At 40.1% G+C, this 21,972-nt stretch overlaps 1 protein-coding gene across 1 annotated transcript in view; it reads left to right on the top strand.

Annotated features, from left to right (window-relative positions):
* The window catches only part of LOC132895234 (transcription factor 4-like), a 289,660-nt gene that overhangs the window by 219,531 nt on the left and 48,157 nt on the right, over positions 1-21,972 (top strand). Inside the window, 6 exon segments of the mRNA XM_060935585.1 lie at positions 551-636; positions 638-654; positions 2,156-2,289; positions 3,123-3,258; positions 7,209-7,279; positions 12,127-12,205. Coding sequence (XP_060791568.1) covers positions 551-636; positions 638-654; positions 2,156-2,289; positions 3,123-3,258; positions 7,209-7,279; positions 12,127-12,205 — 523 coding nt within the window.

Below are 21,972 nucleotides of genomic sequence, written 5' to 3'. Positions count from 1 at the left end.
CATTTACAGACATTGGAATGTGTATGTGTGCGTGTGTGTATGTGTGTGTGTGTGCGTGTGCGTGCATGTGCAAGGTGCTTCATGGGAAAGGAAGAACTCCAGCTGGGCTTTAGTTTCGACGTTTCAATAAAACTCCTTGAGCCCTTAATGCTTTGCGTTAACCCCTGGAGTGTGTGACACGGAGCCTGAAACACACTCAGTCACTCTCTCTCACACACACACACACACACACACACACACACACACACACACACACACACACACACTCTTTTTCTTGACTGTCTTTCTCATTGAGGTTTATACCCAGGACTCTTCATAATGGTGTTCATGCATTGTTAGCATTGTGTTCTTGGTGTCAGATTATACTTTTTTAAAATCGTATTATTTTTAGAGTTCCGTTTTATGCGATGCAACCCAATTCCAGTGAAAAGAGTTACAGGACGCGAAGTTTTCCATTCTTTCGGTTTCACTCTTAGAATACCATGCAAACTGTACTTGGTTTTTGTGCTTGAATAAATACTGATCCCTTGATTTCTGCTTTTCTCTGTAGGTATACGCACCGCCTGCCAGCACTGCAGATTATAACCGAGACTCGCCGGGTTATCCTAGCTCGAAAGCACCCAGTGGCAGCTTCCCCATCCTTTTTTATGCCTGGTACCAAACACACACACAATATACCTGTATATTCTTCATGTAGAACTTTCCGAACCACCTGTAGCTGTGTTCATTTCACCTGGATACTCTAAATTCTTCTCAGAGTTCTCACCTTCCTGCTTCTTATAATCTTAAGGCTGCATTACAAATCATATTAAGCAATCAAAGACCACAAATTTTAACGAAAACAAAGAATTTGTTCATAGTTTATGCTTTTTTTCTGCGACAGGTGAAAATTATACAGAGTAAAGCAACCTTGATACCATAGGCTACTGTATAAAGACCGTCCTGTGCTCATTATTCACATTATTCACAGTACACTCATACTGAACATTCCATATCCCTTCAGCACATTTAGGACTGGATCCAGTGTAGTGATTTATAATCACACTATCCAGTGTCTCCCAGCTATAGTTCCTTTTTGAGTCTGGTTCCTCTCAAGGTTTCTTCCTCGTGTCGTCACAAGGAGGTTTGCTTTGTCGCTGTCATTACTGACTTGCTTATATTCAGTACCTGCATGTCTACATATCAGTGAAAAGATGAACGGTTCATCTGGCACACTGTTTCTGTTAATTTATTAAAGTAACCAAATTAACATATTTGATTTTCCTTATTTTGGAATAGGATTTTAGACAAAAACAACTTTCATTTGGTTATAGATGATCTGATCTGATCTCTTCTCACTCACTATAGCTCAGAACCTCAACTCACCGGGTTACTATGATATTTAAGAATTATTCGCCAAAGCTGATGTGAATATCGGTGAATAATAGCTGAGAAGAAGTCGAGGTTATTATTCACCAATATTCACTGAGGCTGAGGCGGATAATTGTTTTCTTATAAATACACAGGTGATTTTTATTTTTTTTAAATCGTATTTTTAAAAAATCATTTATTTCCAACTTCAAAAGCAGCATGTAAATGTACTGTGTGCAGGCTTGTCACTTATCTGTACCGAGTCACATAAAATACTTTGTTGTGAAATCGATAAAGTAAATCACAATTCCACCTTACCTTTGAATAGTTTTAGACCAAACTTCGTAATATCTTTAGTGCTTTTAGGAACAGCATTTTCTTTCATCATTTGTAATTCTTCCTCACTTCGTGACAAAGCGATTGGCTGCCATTTTGCCGAGTCGCTTGAGGTGAATATCGAGAAATAGTCTGAATTTCTTTACCAATCAGCATGCCCGATTTTCTATAATCGCCTCCGTATTTCTACTAAAATATAATAATCACCATATAATAAGCATTGTTTTTTTAAACTAATCTCGTTTTCCTCATATTACTACACTGTTGGAAAATCAGGGGTTTCCAGGTTCTTCACTGGGTTCTGTGTGTATTTAAGCGTTCCTAGTTTGATCTAGCACTCTATATAAAAGTCCCCCTTTTCTTTCGAAGAGTGTATATTTGTATGAACATTCTGTTTCCCCAGTAAAATCAATGTAAGTAACATAAATGACTGGAAATGTTCATAATTTTCTCTCTCTCTCTCTCTCAGATGGTCACCACAGTACAGACCCATGGAGCTCCTCCAGTGGTATGAATCAGGCAGGTTACAGTGGAATGCTGGGAAATTCCTCCCATGGCCCTCAGAGCAGCAGCTACTGTGGCCTACACCCACATGAGAGACTTGTAAGTTATTACACACTTGTTCATGCTTTATTACATACCTACCAATGTGTATTACATATCTATTACAGTTTTATTACACGTTTATTAATCCTTTAGCTGTTATAGATGGTTTATAGATCTGTTGAAATAAAATTGCAACAACAGCCAAGTACATCAATGCAAATAGATTAATTTAGGAAGGAATAAATGTGATTATTTAAAAATGTAGCAGGATTTTGTGTCCAGAAGAACATAACCAGTCACCTTTTTTTTTTCCTTTTCCATATTATGCCTGTTCTTGTCTCTGCTGAAGTTTATAGTGATGCTGCAAAAAGGCATAATCAACAAGCAAAGAACAATTTTTTGTTATAGTTATAACGTCAGTTGAAGAGGTCTTTTTTTATTTAGTAATTTTTTTTGGGGGGTGGGATAAAGCATTTGATGTTTATACAGTTATATCATTTGAATGATATCAATGAGTACACAAGTTTCTTTATAGATATTCAGAATTATCATCTTTTTTCAGTTGGAATGTTTTTTGTTTGTTTTAAGTCTGAATTTAGCTAGAGAGCAGAACATTATTTCAAGTTTCTTATTATTGTCTAGGCAAATGCTAGGATGACAGTCGTCTTACTGCAGCCACTGATAGTATAGGATACGGAGATAAACTTATTCCCAATATCCAGTTTCTCAGTTTTAGTTATAAAGTAGTTAAATGTTCTTTTGAGTTGCAAAATTCTACAAAAAAAAAAAACAATTAAACATAAGCAAAGTTGTCTCAAGCTCAAAGCATGTGAAATAAACTCAGCTGTAATTAGCAATCATTGCTAACATCATCCGGTGTTCTTCATCAGAGTTACCCATCACACTCCTCGGCTGAGATCAATCCCAGTCTTCCTCCGATGTCCTCTTTCCATCGCAACAATGGCACAAATCACTACAGCGCCGCCTCCTGCACAGCGACCACAAATGGAACAGACAGCGTTATGGGTGAGATCATACTTTCAGCTTTTAAAGCATCACTGAATAATACACAAATGGAACAGACAACATTATGTGGGGTGACATTTGATATCTGGGATTCAGGCTGATCTCAGGTAGATGTGGACTGGACAATCCAGACTTAAGATACGTTTGGAGGGAAAAATCCATGCACTGGATAAGAACTGGATCAGAAAATTCTGTTCAGCAGAAGGTGACTGAGGAATATTTGCACTGTCTCATTGGTCACAGAGAAAATATGGAGTGTAAAAGGATGGTGTGAGTCAATAAACAGACATGATTACTAATCATTTATTGACATTGTGTTATGACAAGATACAGCTGTGCAACCTTTGTTTATGACAAAAGTAAACATGATTCCTTTGAGATGCCGTTATGAAAACATCCACTGCAATTATGCGGTTACGTTTATTAAAGAAAAACATCGTATATAAAACACACAGTGGGACAGTTCATGCGTTTGGTTTATCACTGCAACAAAACTCCAGGAATCCAGAGGAGGTATCTTTTAAATTTTTGCAATAATTTGGAGCATATCTGGAGATTTTTTTTTGGGGGGGGGGGGACAATGCCATGGTCAGACTACCCAAAGTGGATTTCATCAGATATAGGTCATAATTTTAAATTTTTTTTTTTTGTGGTTCGGTTTTCATCAAATCGTGTGCTCTGATTGGCTCGCGAACAGTCCGGAATCCTACAATCCGGAGCCCGGTTACGGACCTTTGGTGACTTGCTCGTTCACAACAACAACAATCAAAGTAGCAATTTTTTGTCGACATTTATTTTCGCATTTCTCGGTATAATAGCATTAATTTTACAGCATGGATAGCGATAACGACAGTGTTCACAGCGAACGCGAGTTTTACTACCCTGATGAAGACGAAATAAAAGAAAACATTTCAGGAGAAAGACGAAAACGAGCTTGTAGCAGGTTTGTTCTAAATATGGTTTCCCTTTCGGGCGCTCTCATTTTCTGTTAGAATTTGGTAAATAAAAAATAAATATATTATTTACCAGCTTAAGGTCGGTCCGTATCTTAAGGTCAGTCCGTATCTGGGCCTCGGTCAGTATTTTCAAGACCTCAGTCACGGTATTTCACGATACAGACCGACCTTAAGCTGGTAAATAATATATATATATATATATATATATCCAGGCAAAACTGTCTCTGTATTTTGGGTTATTTTGCGCAGTTTTTTTTTTTTTTAAGGATATTGCCACATTTTTTTGAGAGGACATGCTGAAATAATATTTATGAACATGAATTCTAGTATGTTATGTGAGCGTACATCCCACAAACTCACAATTTCCTGTAATATCAGCAATAGATGCTACATCCCCTTACACTCTCTCTCTCTCTCTCTCTCTCTCTCTCTCTCTCTCTCTCTCTCTCTGTCAGACAAAGAGTTTTAAAATAAAAAAGAAGCATGTCAAAACTGAGAGTTCAGTATCAGGTCACACCAAGCCACAATATAACTGATTCCAAAATTGCACATCTGGATGAAGGGGCTGGAAAAAAAGAAAAAAAAATGTATGTTTACTTTTTCATCAAACACATATGGGCAGAGACACATAAACACACAAATGCCCTTTTTAATGTTTATTGAGTAATAGCACAGGTCAGTATTATTTATCCCGATTTGAAATACAGTGCCAAAATTACATCATTCTCACAATCAACATTTAGTGAACCAGAGCATCCAAACTTCCTTTTACAAACCAACCTGATCAGAGGTGAAGTATTTCAAGTGAGTGAAGGGAATTGGATTTGAAATAAATTACGTAACTAAGGCCTTAGGTACTAACCATGCCCTTCACGCCAAACTTAATTTTTTTTTTCATTTTACATCCTAGGTCTAATAGTATCACTTCTGATAAGTAAATAATAGTGCTGTCAAAGTTAACGCGATAATAACGCGTTAACACGATCTCAATTTAACGCGATAAAAAAAAAATGGTGCCGTTAACGCAAATTCTAATTTGGCCCTGCGAGTCACCCGTAGTTCCTGCTGAGGCTTGTCGCGCGCTGCGTTTAACTGTACCAACAGGTTTACCGTCCAAACGAGATCACATGGGATTACCTTTCACAGGTGAGACTGGAAAAATACTTTTCAATACTGTTCCTTCAGTCTTCAGTTTCCCAGCTCATCTCCACCGGGTAGGTGTAGAGTTATAAGCAGTGAGAATTAGATAATACAGTGCCACACTATGATGAACGTTTTTGAACGTATGATGAATGTTTTTTTATTTTTATGTTTTTTTCTTCTTTTATGGCAAATACTTCTCTTCAAAAGAAACTAATGAAGAGTAAAATAAAACATTTTTTTATTTTCACAGTGATATGCACTTTATTTTTCATCCCTTGGTTTTCTCATCTAATATGGAAGTTATGGATGTCAGTGGCTGTGACAAGACGTGTTATGCTCTGCAATAAAAAAAAAAACATTGGTACAAAGCAAGCCCATTCACTTTTTTATGCTGATAAGAGAATTACAATGGTTTTTCATGTGACAAAAATGTGCGATTAAATTGCGATTAATCGCGAGTTAACTATGACAGTCGCGACATTAATCGCGATTAAATATTTTAATCGCTTGACAGCACTAGTAAATAAATAAATAAATAAATAAATAAATACTGCATTTATGGCTCTGTGTGTAGCAAATATCATTAAATGCTCTCCAATATGCCCGGTTTTGAACTTTTCCCACCATGCTGTTACAGTTAAAGCCACATCTTTCCAACTCTTTGATGATGTCTTTCCTCCAACTGTTTCTCAGTCTGTCCCGCCTTCTTTTCCCTGTGGGCTTCAAGCGAAGTCCTGGGTTTGTGATGTTATCATCAGATTTCCTTATTGTATGCCCAGTACAGCTCCATGTCTGCCTTACAGTCTGTTCAAATACAGGAACTTTACTAGACAACAGCCTTAGCTGTACTTTTGAAATGTTATCTGCATATTAATCCTTCCGTCAGGACTGGGCAACATCTCTACAAGTACATTCTTGTAACGCTTGCAAATCATATATACCTATTCAACATATAGCACCATGTGACAGGGTGAGAAATGATTAAGGATATAATCTTGTATACATTTTTTTACTATTAAAAAAACTTAACTAGTTTGGAATATAATCCCAGCAATAACCTCATAAGGCTTTCTTGGACTGAAAAATCGATATGTATATTGTGTGTGTGTGTGTGTGTGTGTGTGTGTGTGTGAGAGAGAGAGAGAGCGCATGTAGGTTTGTATGCTCCACATTAATGACTGCAGGTGTGTTGCTAATCACGTTTACAGAGATTTTATGGGTTTTAAATTGTTGGACTTTTTTCTTTAGTTAACTTCAAGGTGAGGTGTGTGTGTGTGTAAATGAGTGTATTATGTGAAGCAAGCTAGAGCAGCGTAAACAAGGTCGGCCTGACACTGACACACACACACACACACACACACACCAGGCTGAGCAGGCTGTAGGAAAAGAACAAACACTTGTCAAATCATGAGGATGTAAAAAAGTTGATCTGAAGTAAAGTGAAAGCTGAAAACTGTGAAGGAACATACAGTATATAAAGAGATGCTTATATTCATTATAGACTTAAATGTAAATCCATTTTCATGCATGCAGTACATTTAATCAATTGATGCGGTTTGTTTGGCCAGCAAACACAGCAATCATATTTGAGTGCTGTACATGACGTCTGATCTAGGAACACTGGAGATAGAGGTGCTTTCAAAACGATTCTGGGTGACCCCTAAATGTGGTTTGATTGAATTGTGGGACAACAGTTTAATACCCGATTTGATCCGAGGACAAGAAGGGAACAAAACATACTTAAAGGTATTTTTGATGTATGGGCTAAACACAAAACTGATGCACAAGATGCAAATAGACAGGGTTGGCATGACAAGCAATGGATATAACAGTGTTTGTTTGTTTTTTAAGCTAATCGAGCGCCAAGTGGAGCAGGAAGCAGCTCACAGACTGGAGATGCATTAGGAAAGGCCCTGGCTTCGGTGAGTGGCTAAACACGGACACTGAACACACACAAGCATGCGCGCTCACACACACACTGAATCGCTCATCTGTTTTACATTGAATCCTAAGCAGCTATATACAGTGGTGCTTGAAAGTTTGTGAACCCTTTAAAATTTTCTATATTTCTGCATAAATATGACCTAAAACAACATCAGATTTTCACACAAGTCCTAAAAGTAGATAAAGAGAACCCAGTTAAACAAATGAGACAAAAATATTATACTTGTTCATTTATTTATTGAGGAAAATGATCCAATATTACACATCTGTGAGTGGCAAAAGTATGTGAACCTTTGCTTTCAGTATCTGGTGTGATCCCCTTGTGCAGCAATAACTGCAACTAAACGTTTCCGGTAACTGTTGATCAGTCCTGCACACCGGCTTGGAGGAATTTTAGCCCATTCCTCCGTACAGAACAGCTTCAACTCTGGGATGTTGGTGGGTTTCCTCACATGAACTGCTCGCTTCAGGTCCTTCCACAACATTTCGATTGGATTAAGGTCAGGACTTCGACTTGGCCATTCCAAAACATTAACTTTATTCTTCTTTAACCATTCTTTGGTAGAACGACTTGTGTGCTTAGGGTCGTTGTCTTGCTGCATGACCCACCTTCTCTTGAGATTCAGTTCATGGACAGATGTCCTGACATTTTCCTTTAGAATTCGCTGGTATATTTCAGAATTCATTGTTCCATCAATGATGGCAAGCTGTCCTGGCCCAGATACAGCAAAACAGGCCCAAACCATGATACTACCACCACCATGTTTCACAGATGGGATAAGGTTCTTATGCTGGAATGCAGCATTTTCCTTTCTCCAAACATAACGCTTCTCATTTAAACCAAAAAGTTCTATTTTGGTCTCATCCGTCCACAAAACTTTTTTCCAATAGCCTTCTGGCTTGTCCATGTGATCTTTAGCAAACTGCAGACGAGCAGCAATGTTCTTTTTGGAGAGCAGTGGCTTTCTCCTTGCAGCCCTGCCATGCACACCATTGTTGTTGAGTGTTCTCTTGATGGTGGACTCATGAACATTAACATTAGCCAATGTGAGAGAGGCCTTCAGTTGCTTAGAAGTTACCCTGGGGTCCTTTGTGACCTCGCCGACTATTACACGCCTTGCTCTTGGAGTGATCTTTGTTGGTCGACCACTCCTGGGGAGGGTAACAGTGGTCTTGAATTTCCTCCATTTGTACACAATCTGTCTGACTGTAGATTGGTGGAGTCCAAACTCTTTAGAGATGGTTTTGTAACCTTTTCCAGCCTGATGAGCATCAACAACGCTTTTTCTGAGGTCCTCAGAAATCTCCTTTGTTCGTGCCATGATACACTTCCACAAACGTGTTGTGAAGATCAGACTTTGATAGATCCCTGTTCTTTAAATAAAACAGGGTGCCCACTCACACCTGATTGTCATCCCATTGATTGAAAACACCTGACTCTAATTTCACCTTCAAATTAACTGCTAATCCTAGAGGTTCACATACTTTTGCCACTCACAGATATGTAACATTGGATCATTTTCCTCAATAAATAAGTAAATGACCAAGTATAATATTTTTGTCTCATTTGTTTAACTGGGTTCTCTTTATCTACTTTTAGGACTTGTGTGAAAATCTGATGTTGTTTTAGGTCATGTTTATGCAAAAATATAGAAAATTCTAAAGGGTTCACAAACTTTCAAGCACCACTGTACTGTGAGCGAAGATGCAAAATTTATTTAAAATAAAGTTCTCACCAGTAACAAGTAGGCTTTGTAAACAAGAATAACTGATAGTAGTGTTCAAAATGTAGACAAGGTTGATACAGTCTCTAGAGAATATTCCCTCGAGATCAATGCCGCCAAAACATCTACTGCAATGGTGTGCTACTTGAGCAAGTCAGCTCGTTCAAGTACCTTGGGACATATATCTACCAGGACGCTAACTGCAGCAAGGAAATCCATCGTCAGCTTGGCATAGCTAGAACAACCATCAAAGCTTTAGCCAAACTCTGGAAAGACCATGCCCTCAGTAAATCCCTGAAGGTCAAACTTCTTGAAACACTTGTTTGGTCCATTGCAACCCATGGTGTCAAAAGTTGGACCTTCAGGAAAGAAGATATGAAGCGCATCGAGGCATTCAAGTTGTTCGGATACCGCAGGATTTTATGGGTTAACTGGGTAGAACATAGACCTAATGAGTCCATTCTGCAGGAACTGAACACCCAAAGGAAACTCCTGCCTGCTATCACCAAACGTAAGCTAGCCTATTTTGGCCACATAACAAGAGCTGGAGGTCTAACATACACTCTCCTGGAGGGCCGAGTGGAGGGGACTAGATCAAGAGGTCGGACTAGGAGGAGAAGGATGGATGACATTCAAGACTGGACGGGCCTGACCGGTGCCGTGTGCTCTGCCTTGGCACGGGAAAGGCAGGGTTGGAGGAGTGCGTGGCATCTGCTAGGATCGCTGACCCTCAAACATGAGGATGGCCATAGAGAAAATGTTCAAAATGTGTTTGAAATGTTCCCTTAAAATCAGGAATACTATGTAGTGCACTTAAAACACCTGTGCAATGTATGCGACACAAACACCATCATAATGGTTTCGCTATCGTCAGTCCAAACTATACAACATATGCACTATAGAGGTTTTCGACCCACGTGACCGTTGCCATGTCAACAAGTAGCCGGCGCCATTTTGACGGTCACAAATATGGCGACTACCGGTAGCGATACACTGTTGATCATGACGAAGTCTCATTGTCGAGTATTTTATCCGGCCTAGATGACGTGAGTAAGAAGCGATATCACCAGAAAATCAATGATGCTGGTGTACGTGATCCGTACACGTTACCAGGCTATCTTTTTCTGGCTTTGCAGCGCTGCAGCGCGGGTGATCTTCCTGACCTGCAGTCAGGCGTGTGGGGAAATACCAGGGAAAAAACATAAAAGAAAAAGGAGCGAGATGCAGAAAACACCTTCACTATCCAGCGACGTAGGGCATTTACAGGGCGAGCAGAGGGAGAGGTATTTGCAAAAATTGAGGTTAGCAGGCTTAGAGAACGACGTTTACCTGCTTCCACCAGGATTGTTCACTGACGTACGGAAGTACACGAAGCCCTCGTCTTTACCTGACTTCGGCCCACATGATCTGTATACCTATGTCGTTAAAAACCAGGCTGGGTAACATGCCTACATGAGCGGGTCGTCCCTGGAGCCGGTGGTCGCCATCTTATTACAGCTAAGGTTTGTTCACATTTTCATTTACTTTCAGTCCTCAGGATAAACAAAATGTTATTAAATGTCATGGAAATAACTTCTTAGTCTGTTGAGACATGGCCCGTTATAAATTTGCTGTTACCAGGCAATGACCAAGAACTGTATTATTAGGGTCGGTGTTTATGTTGTAGCAGTTTACTAGCAGCTAGCTGTTAGCACTAGCTAATGTCAACAACATCATAGCTGGTATGTTACTGTAGCAATGTTTACGTTCAGTCATTTGGATGACTGTTAAAACCTTTCAGTCTCAAGTTTTTCCTTTACTGTATTTACTAGTTTACTGAGCTAGCGCGCTCGGGTAGGTTGGGAGCAAGCGCGCTCGCTCCCAGCCTGCCCAAGCTAGTGCACTCGCTCCCAGCCTGCCTGAGCTAGCGCGCTCGCTCCCAGCCTGCCCGAGCGCGCTAGCTCCGTAAACTAGTAAATACAGTAAAGGAAAAACTTGAGACTGAAAGGTTTTAACAGTCATCCAAATGACTGAACGTAAACATTGCTACAGTAACATACTAGCTACTGTTGTTGACATTAGCTAGCTTGACCTTCAAAATGGCGGACACCGGGGCGTCACGTCACCTGTGACGTCACGTCAAAAACCTCTATATACTGAAGGAGTTTGTTTTTTCTCCTGTATTACACCAGGCACACACACATCATAGCACTTCCAAGTTGTAAGAATACTGTTGCTAAGCAACTGGGAAATTCGGACACCAGGCATAAGCTACAGTACCTAATCACAGAGATTGCTGATTTAGCTAGCCAGCATGTAAATAATCCTTTATACTAATAATATACTAAATATAAATATACTAATAATAATCCTTTATAAATATATAGGTGAATAGTACAGTGACAGTGAAAACATAAATATCAACATTTCTACTAGATAATATACTGAGAAGCATTAAACTTATGTAACTGTGTTCTGAGCTCATTACCTAACATTAGGAGCGAGGGTTTGTGTGTGTGTGTGTGTGTGTGTGTGTGTGTGTGTGTGTGTGTGTGTGTATGAGAGAGAGAGAGAGAGAGTCTGTGTATGAGTTTGCTTTCTGGCTAGTTAGCATTCCTGTGTGTGTGTGTGTGTGTGTGTGTGTGTGTGTGTGTGTGTGTGTGTGTGTGTGTGTGTGCGCGCGCTCGTGCATCTGGATACTTGATAAGTCATTAAATATGTGTTAATTTTGCTGATGAAGTATAGACTGCTTAGTGTGACTGTGGTGTGTGTGTGCGCGTACTTCTCTTCACATATACTCAACATCAGCGTTTCAGAGAGAACAAATTGCAAAATACAGAGAAAACATGCATTCTGAAACATTAATATACAGATTAAACAGCTCATGAATTAATTAACTGGCATTTGTGGCCAGGGGCGTGTGCACACACACACACACACACACACACACACAAGATCAGTGGTACTAAGTCCTGTATTAATCCTCCTAAGGAGGCTGTAGTGTTTAATATGCATGCTACGATTGTGTGTGTGTGTGTGTGTGTGTGTGTGTGTGTGTGTGTGTGTGTGTGTGTGTGTGTGTTCATTCTTATTGGTCATGGATATGTGTGTTGTCATTATAGATCTACTCTCCTGATCACACCAACAACAGTTTCTCCTCAAACCCCTCCACCCCAGTGGGGTCTCCACCCTCACTCACAGGTAAGTGGGTGTGGCCTGTCAGCTCTCAGTTTGAGTGTGCATTTATGCTGGGCAGAACACTAAAATGCACTACCAGATATACCGCATGTGTCGTGTAGATGGACTGACCAGTGTTTTTTCACACGAATTTGATTTCTGATTTCTTTAACCACCCACAGACAAACACTTGTCAATATTCAAAAGGTGATCTGAAACTGTATTAACAGTGCTTAAAGGAGATACACAGATCCTTTATTTTTAAATAAATTTCTGAGTGGATAGTATCTCCATCCTTGACTCTTGTATGCTGCATAAATGGGAATAAAAAATATATTTTTGAGAGTTAAAATCGACTGCAAAGTTGGCATTCGAGCTGCCCCGCTGAGCCAGCCAGCCCTGAGTGCGTGACGTCACTGTGGTAACTGGTTTTAAGTCCAAGGCCTTTTACAGCTACAGACCAAAGTCATATAAATAAACATTTATGGTGAAAGTAAGAAATACCATTACCAACTTGCTCAACTAAGACTGATTTCACTTCATTGATTGTGGGTTGACTGTCATTAAAACAGGATAGGTGTTATAACTTATGCAACATACATGTACATGCATGCATTTTCACTGATAAAACGTAAAAGGCGAATTAAATAATCAGATGAACTGAGACAATCACATTCTGAAGCAAATTAAATCATCTTATACTGGTAACTTAAACACAATACAAGTTACATGTATTAATCTAAATGCAGGTAAACAACGTGTTGTTTTTGATGGTTTTTTTTATCCAAATGAGAGTCGGAGGTTACCCGTCTGTGTTCTCGCTTCTTGAAGGCCGATCTTGTGGCCGATTGTTTTGAAACAATCTGACTTTCAGTCGTTCGTTCAATTCTCTGTTCATTCGCTTCTTCCACGTAAAGGTGAGATGGCAGCAATATCCAGTTTAGAAATAAGACGGCTGCTCCACTCATTCTCCATTCTCTCCATTACTGAGTACTCCGCCATTACTGCTCAGCTCAGGCAATTACTAAAACCCGGGATGGAACGGGATGTCACTGGTTTTAGCAACAACCATGCAGAGGTCACTGCCCGAGCGATATATTCCGTCCCATTCCGTCCCGGGTTTTACCAACAACCCTTGACTCACTCCGGGAAAACTGGTGCAACTAAACTCATTTTCCTTTTTTTACAACCCTGATTCCAAAAAAGTTGGGACAAAGTACAAATTCTAAATAAAAATGGAATGCAATGATGTGGAAGTTTCAAAATTCCATATTTTATTCAGAATAGAACATAGATGACATATCAAATGTTTAAACTGAGAAAATGTATCATTTAAAGAGAAAAATTAGGTGATTTTAAATTTCATGACAACAACACATCTCAAAAAAGTTGGGACAAGGCCATGTTTCCCACTGTGAGACATCCCCTTTTCTCTTTACAACAGTCTGTAAACGTTTGGGGACTGAGGAGACAAGTTGCTCAAGTTTAGGGATAGGAATGTTAACCTATTCTTGTCTAATGTAGGATTCTAGTTGCTCAACTGTCTTAGGTCTTTTTTGTCATATCTTCCGTTTTATGATGCGCCAAATGTTTTCTATGGGTGAAAGATCTGGACTGCAGGCTGGCCAGTTCAGTACCCGGACCCTTCTTCTACGCAGCCATGATGCTGTAATTGATGCAGTATGTGGTTTGGCATTGTCATGTTGGAAAATGCAAGGTCTTCCCTGAAAGAGACGTCGTCTGGATGGGAGCATATGTTGCTCTAGAACCTGGATACACCTTTCAGCATTGATGGTGTCTTTCCAGATGTGTAAGCTGCCCATGCTACACGCATTAATGCAGCCCCATACCATCAGAGATGCAGGCTTCTGAACTGAGCGCTGATAACAACTTGGGTCGTCCTTCTCCTCTTTAGTCCGAATGACACGGCGTCCCTGATTTCCATAAAGAACTTCAAATTTTGATTCGTCTGACCACAGAACAGTTTTCCACTTTGCCACAGTCCATTTTAAATGAGCCTTGGCCCAGAGAAGACGTCTGCGCTTCTGGATCATGTTTAGATACGGCTTCTTCTTTGAACTATAGAGTTTTAGCTGGCAACGGCGGATGGCACGGTGAATTGTGTTCACAGATGATGTTCTCTGGAAATATTCCTGAGCCCATTTTGTGATTTCCAATACAGAAGCATGCCTGTATGTGATGCAGTGCCGTCTAAGAGCCCGAAGATCACGGGCACCCAGTATGGTTTTCCGGCCTTGACCCTTACGCACAGAGATTCTTCCAGATTCTCTGAATCTTTTGATGATATTATGCACTGTAGATGATGATATGTTCAAACTCTTTGCAATTTTACACTGTCGAACTCCTTTCTGATATTGCTCCACTATTTGTCGGCGCAGAATTAGGGGGATTGGTGATCCTCTTCCCATCTTTACTTCTGAGAGCTGCTGCCACTCCAAGATGCTCTTTTTATACCCAGTCATGTTAATGACCTATTGCCAGTTGATGTAATGAGTTGCAGTTTGGTCCTCCAGCTGTTCCTTTTTTGTACCTTTAACTTTTCCAGCCTCTTATTGCCCCTGTCCCAACTTTTTTGAGATGTGTTGCTGTCATGAAATTTCAAATGAGCCAGTATTTGGCATGAAATTTCAAAATGTCTCACTTTCGACATTTGATATGTTGTCTATGTTCTATTGTGAATACAATATCAGTTTTTGAGATTTGTAAATTATTGCATTCCGTTTTTATTTACAATTTGTACTTTGTCCCAACTTTTTTGGAATCGGGGTTGTAAAAATAAATAAATAAATAAAATAAATGCTTTCCTTTTCTTGTAGATTTATTTAATTGTTGATACTGCACCCTCTTTCAGTATGGGCTTATAGCCAACGCTCCTCAACAGATCAGAGGTCTCGTATGAGTCTTCAGTAAAATGTGCAGAGCAGAGGAGAGACCACTTCGTCGCTGCCCAATGGGCCCGTGAACTTCTCACAAAACACGTCCAAATCTTTGCAGTTTGAACATTCTTGGGCCATGAATGCAACGTAAATCCGCCTTCTGTCATGTTCCTGCACTGGCCAGCAACACATCTACGTAGCATGGCGATAAATTAGCTCAAAATGGAGGATCGGAGTTGCAGTCAGCTCTGTGGTTTAATATAGCGGAAATGGCGATGAGACCGACAGACTTCCTGCTGTGACGTTACGGACATCAAGGTCATTCACTCAGACCGCTACCTAGGCCTGTCATAATAACAAATTTTGTTGGACAATATATTGTCTCCGAAATTATTGCGATAAGCGATATTATTGTTGACGTCTTTTCAAGACAATTTTATGCCACTATCTCATCTCATCTCATTATCTGTAGCTGCTTTATCCTGTTCTACAGGGTCCCAGGCAAGCTGGAGCCTATCCCAGCTGACTACGGGCGAAAGGCGGGGTACACCCTGGACAAGTCGCCAGGTCATCACAGGGCTGACACACAGACACAGACAACCATTCACACTCACATTCACACCTACGGTCAATTTAGAGTCACCAGTTAACCTAACCTGCATGTCTTTGGACTGTGGGAGAAACCGGAGCACCCGGAGGAAACCCATGCGGACACAGGGAGAACATGCAAACTCCACACAGAAAGGCCCTCGCCGGCCACGGGGCTCGAACCCGGACCTTCTTGCTGTGAGGCAACAGCGCTAACCACTACACCACCGTGCCGCCCGCAGTGGAATGTAAAAAGTATAAATAAATAACCTAAAGAAATAAAACAATCAAACAAAACCACTTACAACAAAAACAATAAATAAAATACAATCTATGGCTCTTAAAAATTGCACTTAAGTAAATATTAACTTGGCACAGGGTAATAAAGACATTCTTTTCTTCACAGGCAACATTTTGCCAATCCAGTTTCTCAAAGATTAGTACCCAGACAAACAAAGTGCAAAATAACAACGTATTGCCAGCTGTCACTTGGATAAAAGTAACAACAATTAGAACGAGATAACATGTAGGCAAGGGCGTAAGTTTGGTGTTAACACTGGTGGGGACAAAAACCCAATGCCAACCTCCAGTGGCGCCAACTTCAGGTCAACATTAGAGGGTCACAATATTTTGCTCCGTTGTGTTCCACCAAAAGAGTCTCCATCATCTCTCCAAAGTCCAGACTTTTAAAATTTGAAGTTCGGAACTGTAGTAATTCATGAATAATAATAATAATAATATGCGATTCATTTGATTAATTGCAAATCTTGCATGTGATGATTAACTCATTCTACCAATTTGCAAATGTGTTTTACAAACGAATAACGCATTGACTGTCGGGAGGGTGTAGGTTCTTTCCCCCCATAAATGGAAGTAAAATACATACGGAGCCTTCAACACTGCGTTCCATGAGGCTGGCAGGGGGAGTCGGCTCTCTTCTGCGTGATCTTTAACTAGTTTTAGAATGCTAGTTTAAGCTAGTTAAGTGATTGACTGAACGGTAAAACAGGACGAGGACTCTAGAACTTTTTTTGACATGTTGAAAGGTTACAATTTCACTTGGCAACAGAATGTATGTGAATTCTGATTGGTTGTTATATTATTGCCCTTTTGTTGTCTTCTTGAGTGGAGAGGGGAGGGAGGGGCGGTAGTGACAGGGTTCTACAGAGAAAAGTTTTTAGCCTACAGCCTTCAAATGAACCCCCTCAAAAACCAATGAGTTCAGCGTATGTATGTATGTGACGTTTTCAAAAAAGAGGCGGGAGTAACCAAACATTTCTGATCAAGAAGACGGAGGCTGTTATGCTTATTACGTGAAAATGTTTGATTTGATTAAAAGGTGTCTGGGCCACGAACAATGTCCACATCACCATCAGGTTGTTGTTTACATGTGTCATGTTACACGAACTTGGTCAGGGCTCTCTGCAGGTCACAACTGAAGCACTTCAAATTAGAGTTTGCAGGCACTTTACAAGCAAGACTACGTGCAATATTAGCCAACATTAGCACAATTTGATATGATTTAATGATATCTTTGTGACCTTAATGAACACCAGTTGTTGTCGGTATCAAGTCGGATTGTTATTTACATGCCACACAAACTTGGAAAACGGTCATATTCGTATGTTGTCGTTTTTACACACTGAATACGAACTGTTGTTAACTGATTAATTTTACGAGCTAGTCTAACATTACATTCCTCAAGGACAGTTTGCTAGCTAGCAGCCAGTCACTGCACTGTGACCGCACTTGCTAATTGACATGGTAGCCAAACATGCTTGCTGTTTTCGCGACCACGCCCCCAGAGCGAATATTCATGAGTGAATTTTGCATGGTTTTGCCCAGTGGAAACCTACAGTAACCATTTGTGTACCACGCGCAGAGCGGGATTTTTTTTTCCCCCCTTCTTCAATCAGAAATATTGGTAGGGACCCGTACCCAATTCTACGCCTCTGGTCTGTACAACGGAGCAACGTGTTGTTGTCTTTTCCCCATTCAGTGGATCCCCTGGCTGGATAACTGTTGCATGCTGGGAGGCCCCACCTCTGACAGAGAGCCGCATGAGATGACAGAAAACAGCGCAGTGTTTTATTCAGTCAATGGGTCAAGCTAATACTCTGTCGACTTCCCTCTGTAGATGTACAGCGCGTAAATGCCAAAATCACGGTAAAAAAAAAAATTACCAAGTTCATTTTCATTTACCATACGATAAGTCGGTATATCGAATATTGCGACAGGCCTATATGATGATATTTTATTAATATCAATTGCAAACCATAAGTTTGAAAAATAGATATTTATAAATGTGCAAATAATAATCTTGTTACTCTATAAAAATATAATAATCAAAAAAAAATCAAGACCTATAAAACATTATCCCATATCTTAACACAGCTAGGTACAAAGCTACTTTGAAATCGCTTGGTCCTGCACTTGAATGTCTGATAGTTGCATGGGTTCCAGAGATGGTATCAATGTTTTTTTTGTTTCCGATAGCAGATCCCTCAGTTTGTTAGATTCTTGAAGGGTGACTTTTTTATAGAGTCTCTGGCATTGAGCCAGTCTTCGTTGGCTGAGGGTGGATAACTTAGTATGGTAGAGAGCATCATTGTAAGACAAGCTTGGTAGAGCGATCTTTAGTGCTCGATGTTGAATGGATTCTAGTTCTTCAGCAAGGAACTGTAGCAGAGCGAAGTGCCAAACCTGGCAGGCGTACTCAAGAACAGAACGAATGAATGCACAGTAGACGGTTACCAGATCTTTTGGTGGGGCGCCAGAGCGTTTCAGGATACGCAAAGCATACAACCGTCTGCTGGCTTTAGTGCATATGTCATTGATATGGGAATTCCAGGTAAGGTTGGAAGAGATAGTTACACCAAGAAGCTTGAAGTGATCAATAACTTCAATCTCAGTTTCAGCCAAGGAAAGGCTCTCCAGTACCAAAGGAGACTTAATGAAAGATGTTCGAAGTTCCTTGGTTTTCTTGACATTCAAATGCATGTTATTGTGATCAGTCCATTTAGCGACGTTATCAACAGCGGCCTGGAGTGAGGAATTAGACGACCTTGAGACGACTTCATAAACAGTGCAGTCATCGACATACTTGTACATTGGGAGATGGGATCCAAGATCATTGATCATGATCAAGAAAAAGATTGGTCCCAGTTTGGTGCCTTGCGGTACTGATCCGTTTATCCCATGCCAAAATGATTTCACTTGACCGAACCTGACCTGCATCTCGCGTTCTTTGAGGAAGTCTGCGCACCAGTTGAGCAAAATCGGCAGGACTCCAAGCACTTGCAATTTCACGATGAGAATATTGTGGTCAATTCGATCAAAGGCCTTAGAGAAATCAATCTTACAAGCTCTGATAATGACACCACTAGGGCGATCGAGTGCCTGTAGCCAGTTGTGAATCAAATAAATCAGATCGTGTGTTGTAGAGCAGTTTTTAGTGTTCCCAAATTGGAGGCTATCAATGTAAGGCCCGATGTACCGTAGCAGCCAAGATGAAACAAAGCTTTCTAATACCTTGCTCAAGACAGGTGTTAACGAGATAGGTCTTAAATCTGAGTCAACCGCCTTGGGCTTAGCTATTTTTGGTACAGGGATTACATCTGCGCATTTCCAAAGAGAGGGTACAGTTCCCTGTGCGACACTAGAATTAAAGATAGAACAGATTGGTCTAGTCAGTTCAGGTGCGCACGACTTCAGTATCCAATTAGGGATGTCGTCAGGTCCACTAGCTTTATGGACGCTAAGTCTTTCTAATTCAGATTCCACTTCCTGGCTTGTGATGGTAAATGAGTCTGGAACATGGTCTACCGGAATTCTTTCAAACTGGAGAGGTTGCAGGCTGTTGGCAACATCAGAAAACGAGGAGGCAATTAGCTCAGTGAGCTCAGTCCCTTCCTTGAACTGACCTTCATGCGAAATACTTGACAGTGCTTCAGATTTCGATAGACCAGCCACGGCTTTCACGTTCTTCCACCATTTGTCAGCACCAACTTGATTCTTGGTATCGAGGATGTTGCTGTCGTAGTATTTACTGCGAGCTGACTTGCAGAGTTTTCTGACTCGGTTTCTGTAGAAGTTGTACTTGAGGGTGTGTCCAGATGGCCAAGCCCACTGTCTCTTGGAGATGTCTTTAATATCCTTTGTGATTCATGGTTTGTCTTTAGGATGGGACTTGGCTTTATACAGTGGTAGATGAACATCCATAGTAGATGACAAAGTGTGCGAGAAGAGATCAAACTGGTCAGTTACAGATACCGTTCGATATAAGGGGGTCCAGTTTATGGAAGACAAGGCCTCAGTAAGCGCCCATCTGTTCACTTTAATCGTAAAAATTACTATATTAGATTTATTGCTAAACGCTTAAAACTATTCCTGTGCCATTCTTGAGGTCTCAAGGCATTTATAAACGAAAGTGAGGCCATGGTTCTGCGTATATGCTTTAAGATAGCAGCTTTTACAATATATTAGTTATATTCAGGGCTTTAAACCGGTTCAAGGAACGAAAACGAAAACCGGGAACTTTTTCTATTTCACATGGAACAGAAACGAAACCAGAAACTTTATTATTTTTTATGTTCCGGTACAGAAACGCTTATTAAAAATAATGGTAACCGGTTAATACCGGTTTTTATTTCGTTCCTCAAAGTTTCCGTAGCCTACAAATAAAAAAGTCATTCTTCTCCTGCGCAAGTTTCTATGACCCGCTGGGGTTCACTTCCTGTGTGACGTTCGCTGACTGAATGGAGAGAGTGGGAGGGTGGACTACTATCACGTCTCCACATCTTAAATAAGAGGTAAATATTGCAGTCTATCGTTATTCGAAAACGTCAATTTCAAACACGATATCAATATATTTGTCCACGTTAATGAGAGGCTTGCGAACATTAAATGACGTTAACCTCTGTTAGCCTATCAATGCATAGGGCCTGACTAGCCTTTGGTAACACACTAAACGAATTATTTTTCATTTTTGGCACTTTTTCTGTTTGTGTAGATGGGAAGACATACTGAGAATCCAAATCGCCAACATTTGAAATAATAATTGTTTTGAATTATTTCTTGTCTTATTTAATGAAGGTTGTAATAGAATTAGCCTACATTTGGCTTAAGCTGGATGAGACAGAGACATAATTTTATAGCCATTTGTTAAACAGCTGACAGGGAACGTAATTAACCATTCCGGGAACGAAATTTTTTTGTTCTAACCGGTTCGGGAACGTCTATTTAATGGTGGAACCCAAAACCGGAAACGTTAAAATTCCGTTTCTGTTCGGAACGAACCAATAGGAAAAAAAATTCTGGTTCAAAGCCCTGGTTATATTACAAGTAATCCAGCATTTCTTTGAACTGTAATGACAGTGTGTATAGGCAACACCTACCCTAAATGCACAAGGACTCCTCATTTCAAAAATTTTATGAATGAAACAAAACAGGTTGAGGCAAACCGTCAAATCAGGTTAATCATATTAAATGATTTATATTTTACTTCCTTCACAGCAGTCATTACATCTACACGCATAGCATTTAGTTATATTTGCAACAGATATTTATACAAATTCCAGATTGATGGTCGTTATTCCAACATGTGGTCAAATCCAGCTCAAGTTTTGATTCACAGCATGATTCTTGTTCATTATCCAGGTGAAAGAAAATATTGGTCAATCTCCAGTCATGCAGCTGATTGGCACTGGATTGACATAACTAATTCTGTTTGATTCTTTCAACCCTACTACAGTCCAGTAGAAAAGTTGGCGTAAGTGCACAACTGTATCTTGAGTTGAGTGGAAAAAAATGATCTCATTTTCTGAATGAGATGTTAAGCCTCCAACAACATATGTGCTCTCTCTTAACCTTGATAACCGAGCAGAATCCTCTCAGTTGTGAAATATTTGCGTCCCACACCACTGGTCTGTTCTAACCCTGCTTGGCCAATCTTTGTCCATTTGTGACATATCTGTTAAAACTCTACCAGGTGTTATACATTTGCCTCTTCGGATCAAGTCTGGAGACAGAGAGGGTCATAACAAAAACATTTTTCAAGTACTTTTCCTCTTGATTTTTCTTTGTGTTGCCAAGACAAGACAACAGCCCAAACTGAATTGTGAACTTTTTATTTTTCATCCATTTTTGTATTGCATAATAGATTTGTTTACCTAGAAATCATGGGGGATGCAAACTTTTGCATTCAACTGTACATTTTGTGTGCACGTGCGTGCTAGGATTTCCCCCCACTTCCTGTGATTTCTCAATGTTGCAATAATAGTGTGTTTCGCATGTTAAAACCCTTGA

Source organism: Neoarius graeffei, chromosome 12 (assembly GCF_027579695.1).
Source record: "Neoarius graeffei isolate fNeoGra1 chromosome 12, fNeoGra1.pri, whole genome shotgun sequence".
Lineage (NCBI taxonomy): Eukaryota > Metazoa > Chordata > Actinopteri > Siluriformes > Ariidae > Neoarius > Neoarius graeffei.
Note: the sequence above shows the minus strand (reverse complement) of the source record. Positions and strands in the feature narration are given on the sequence as shown.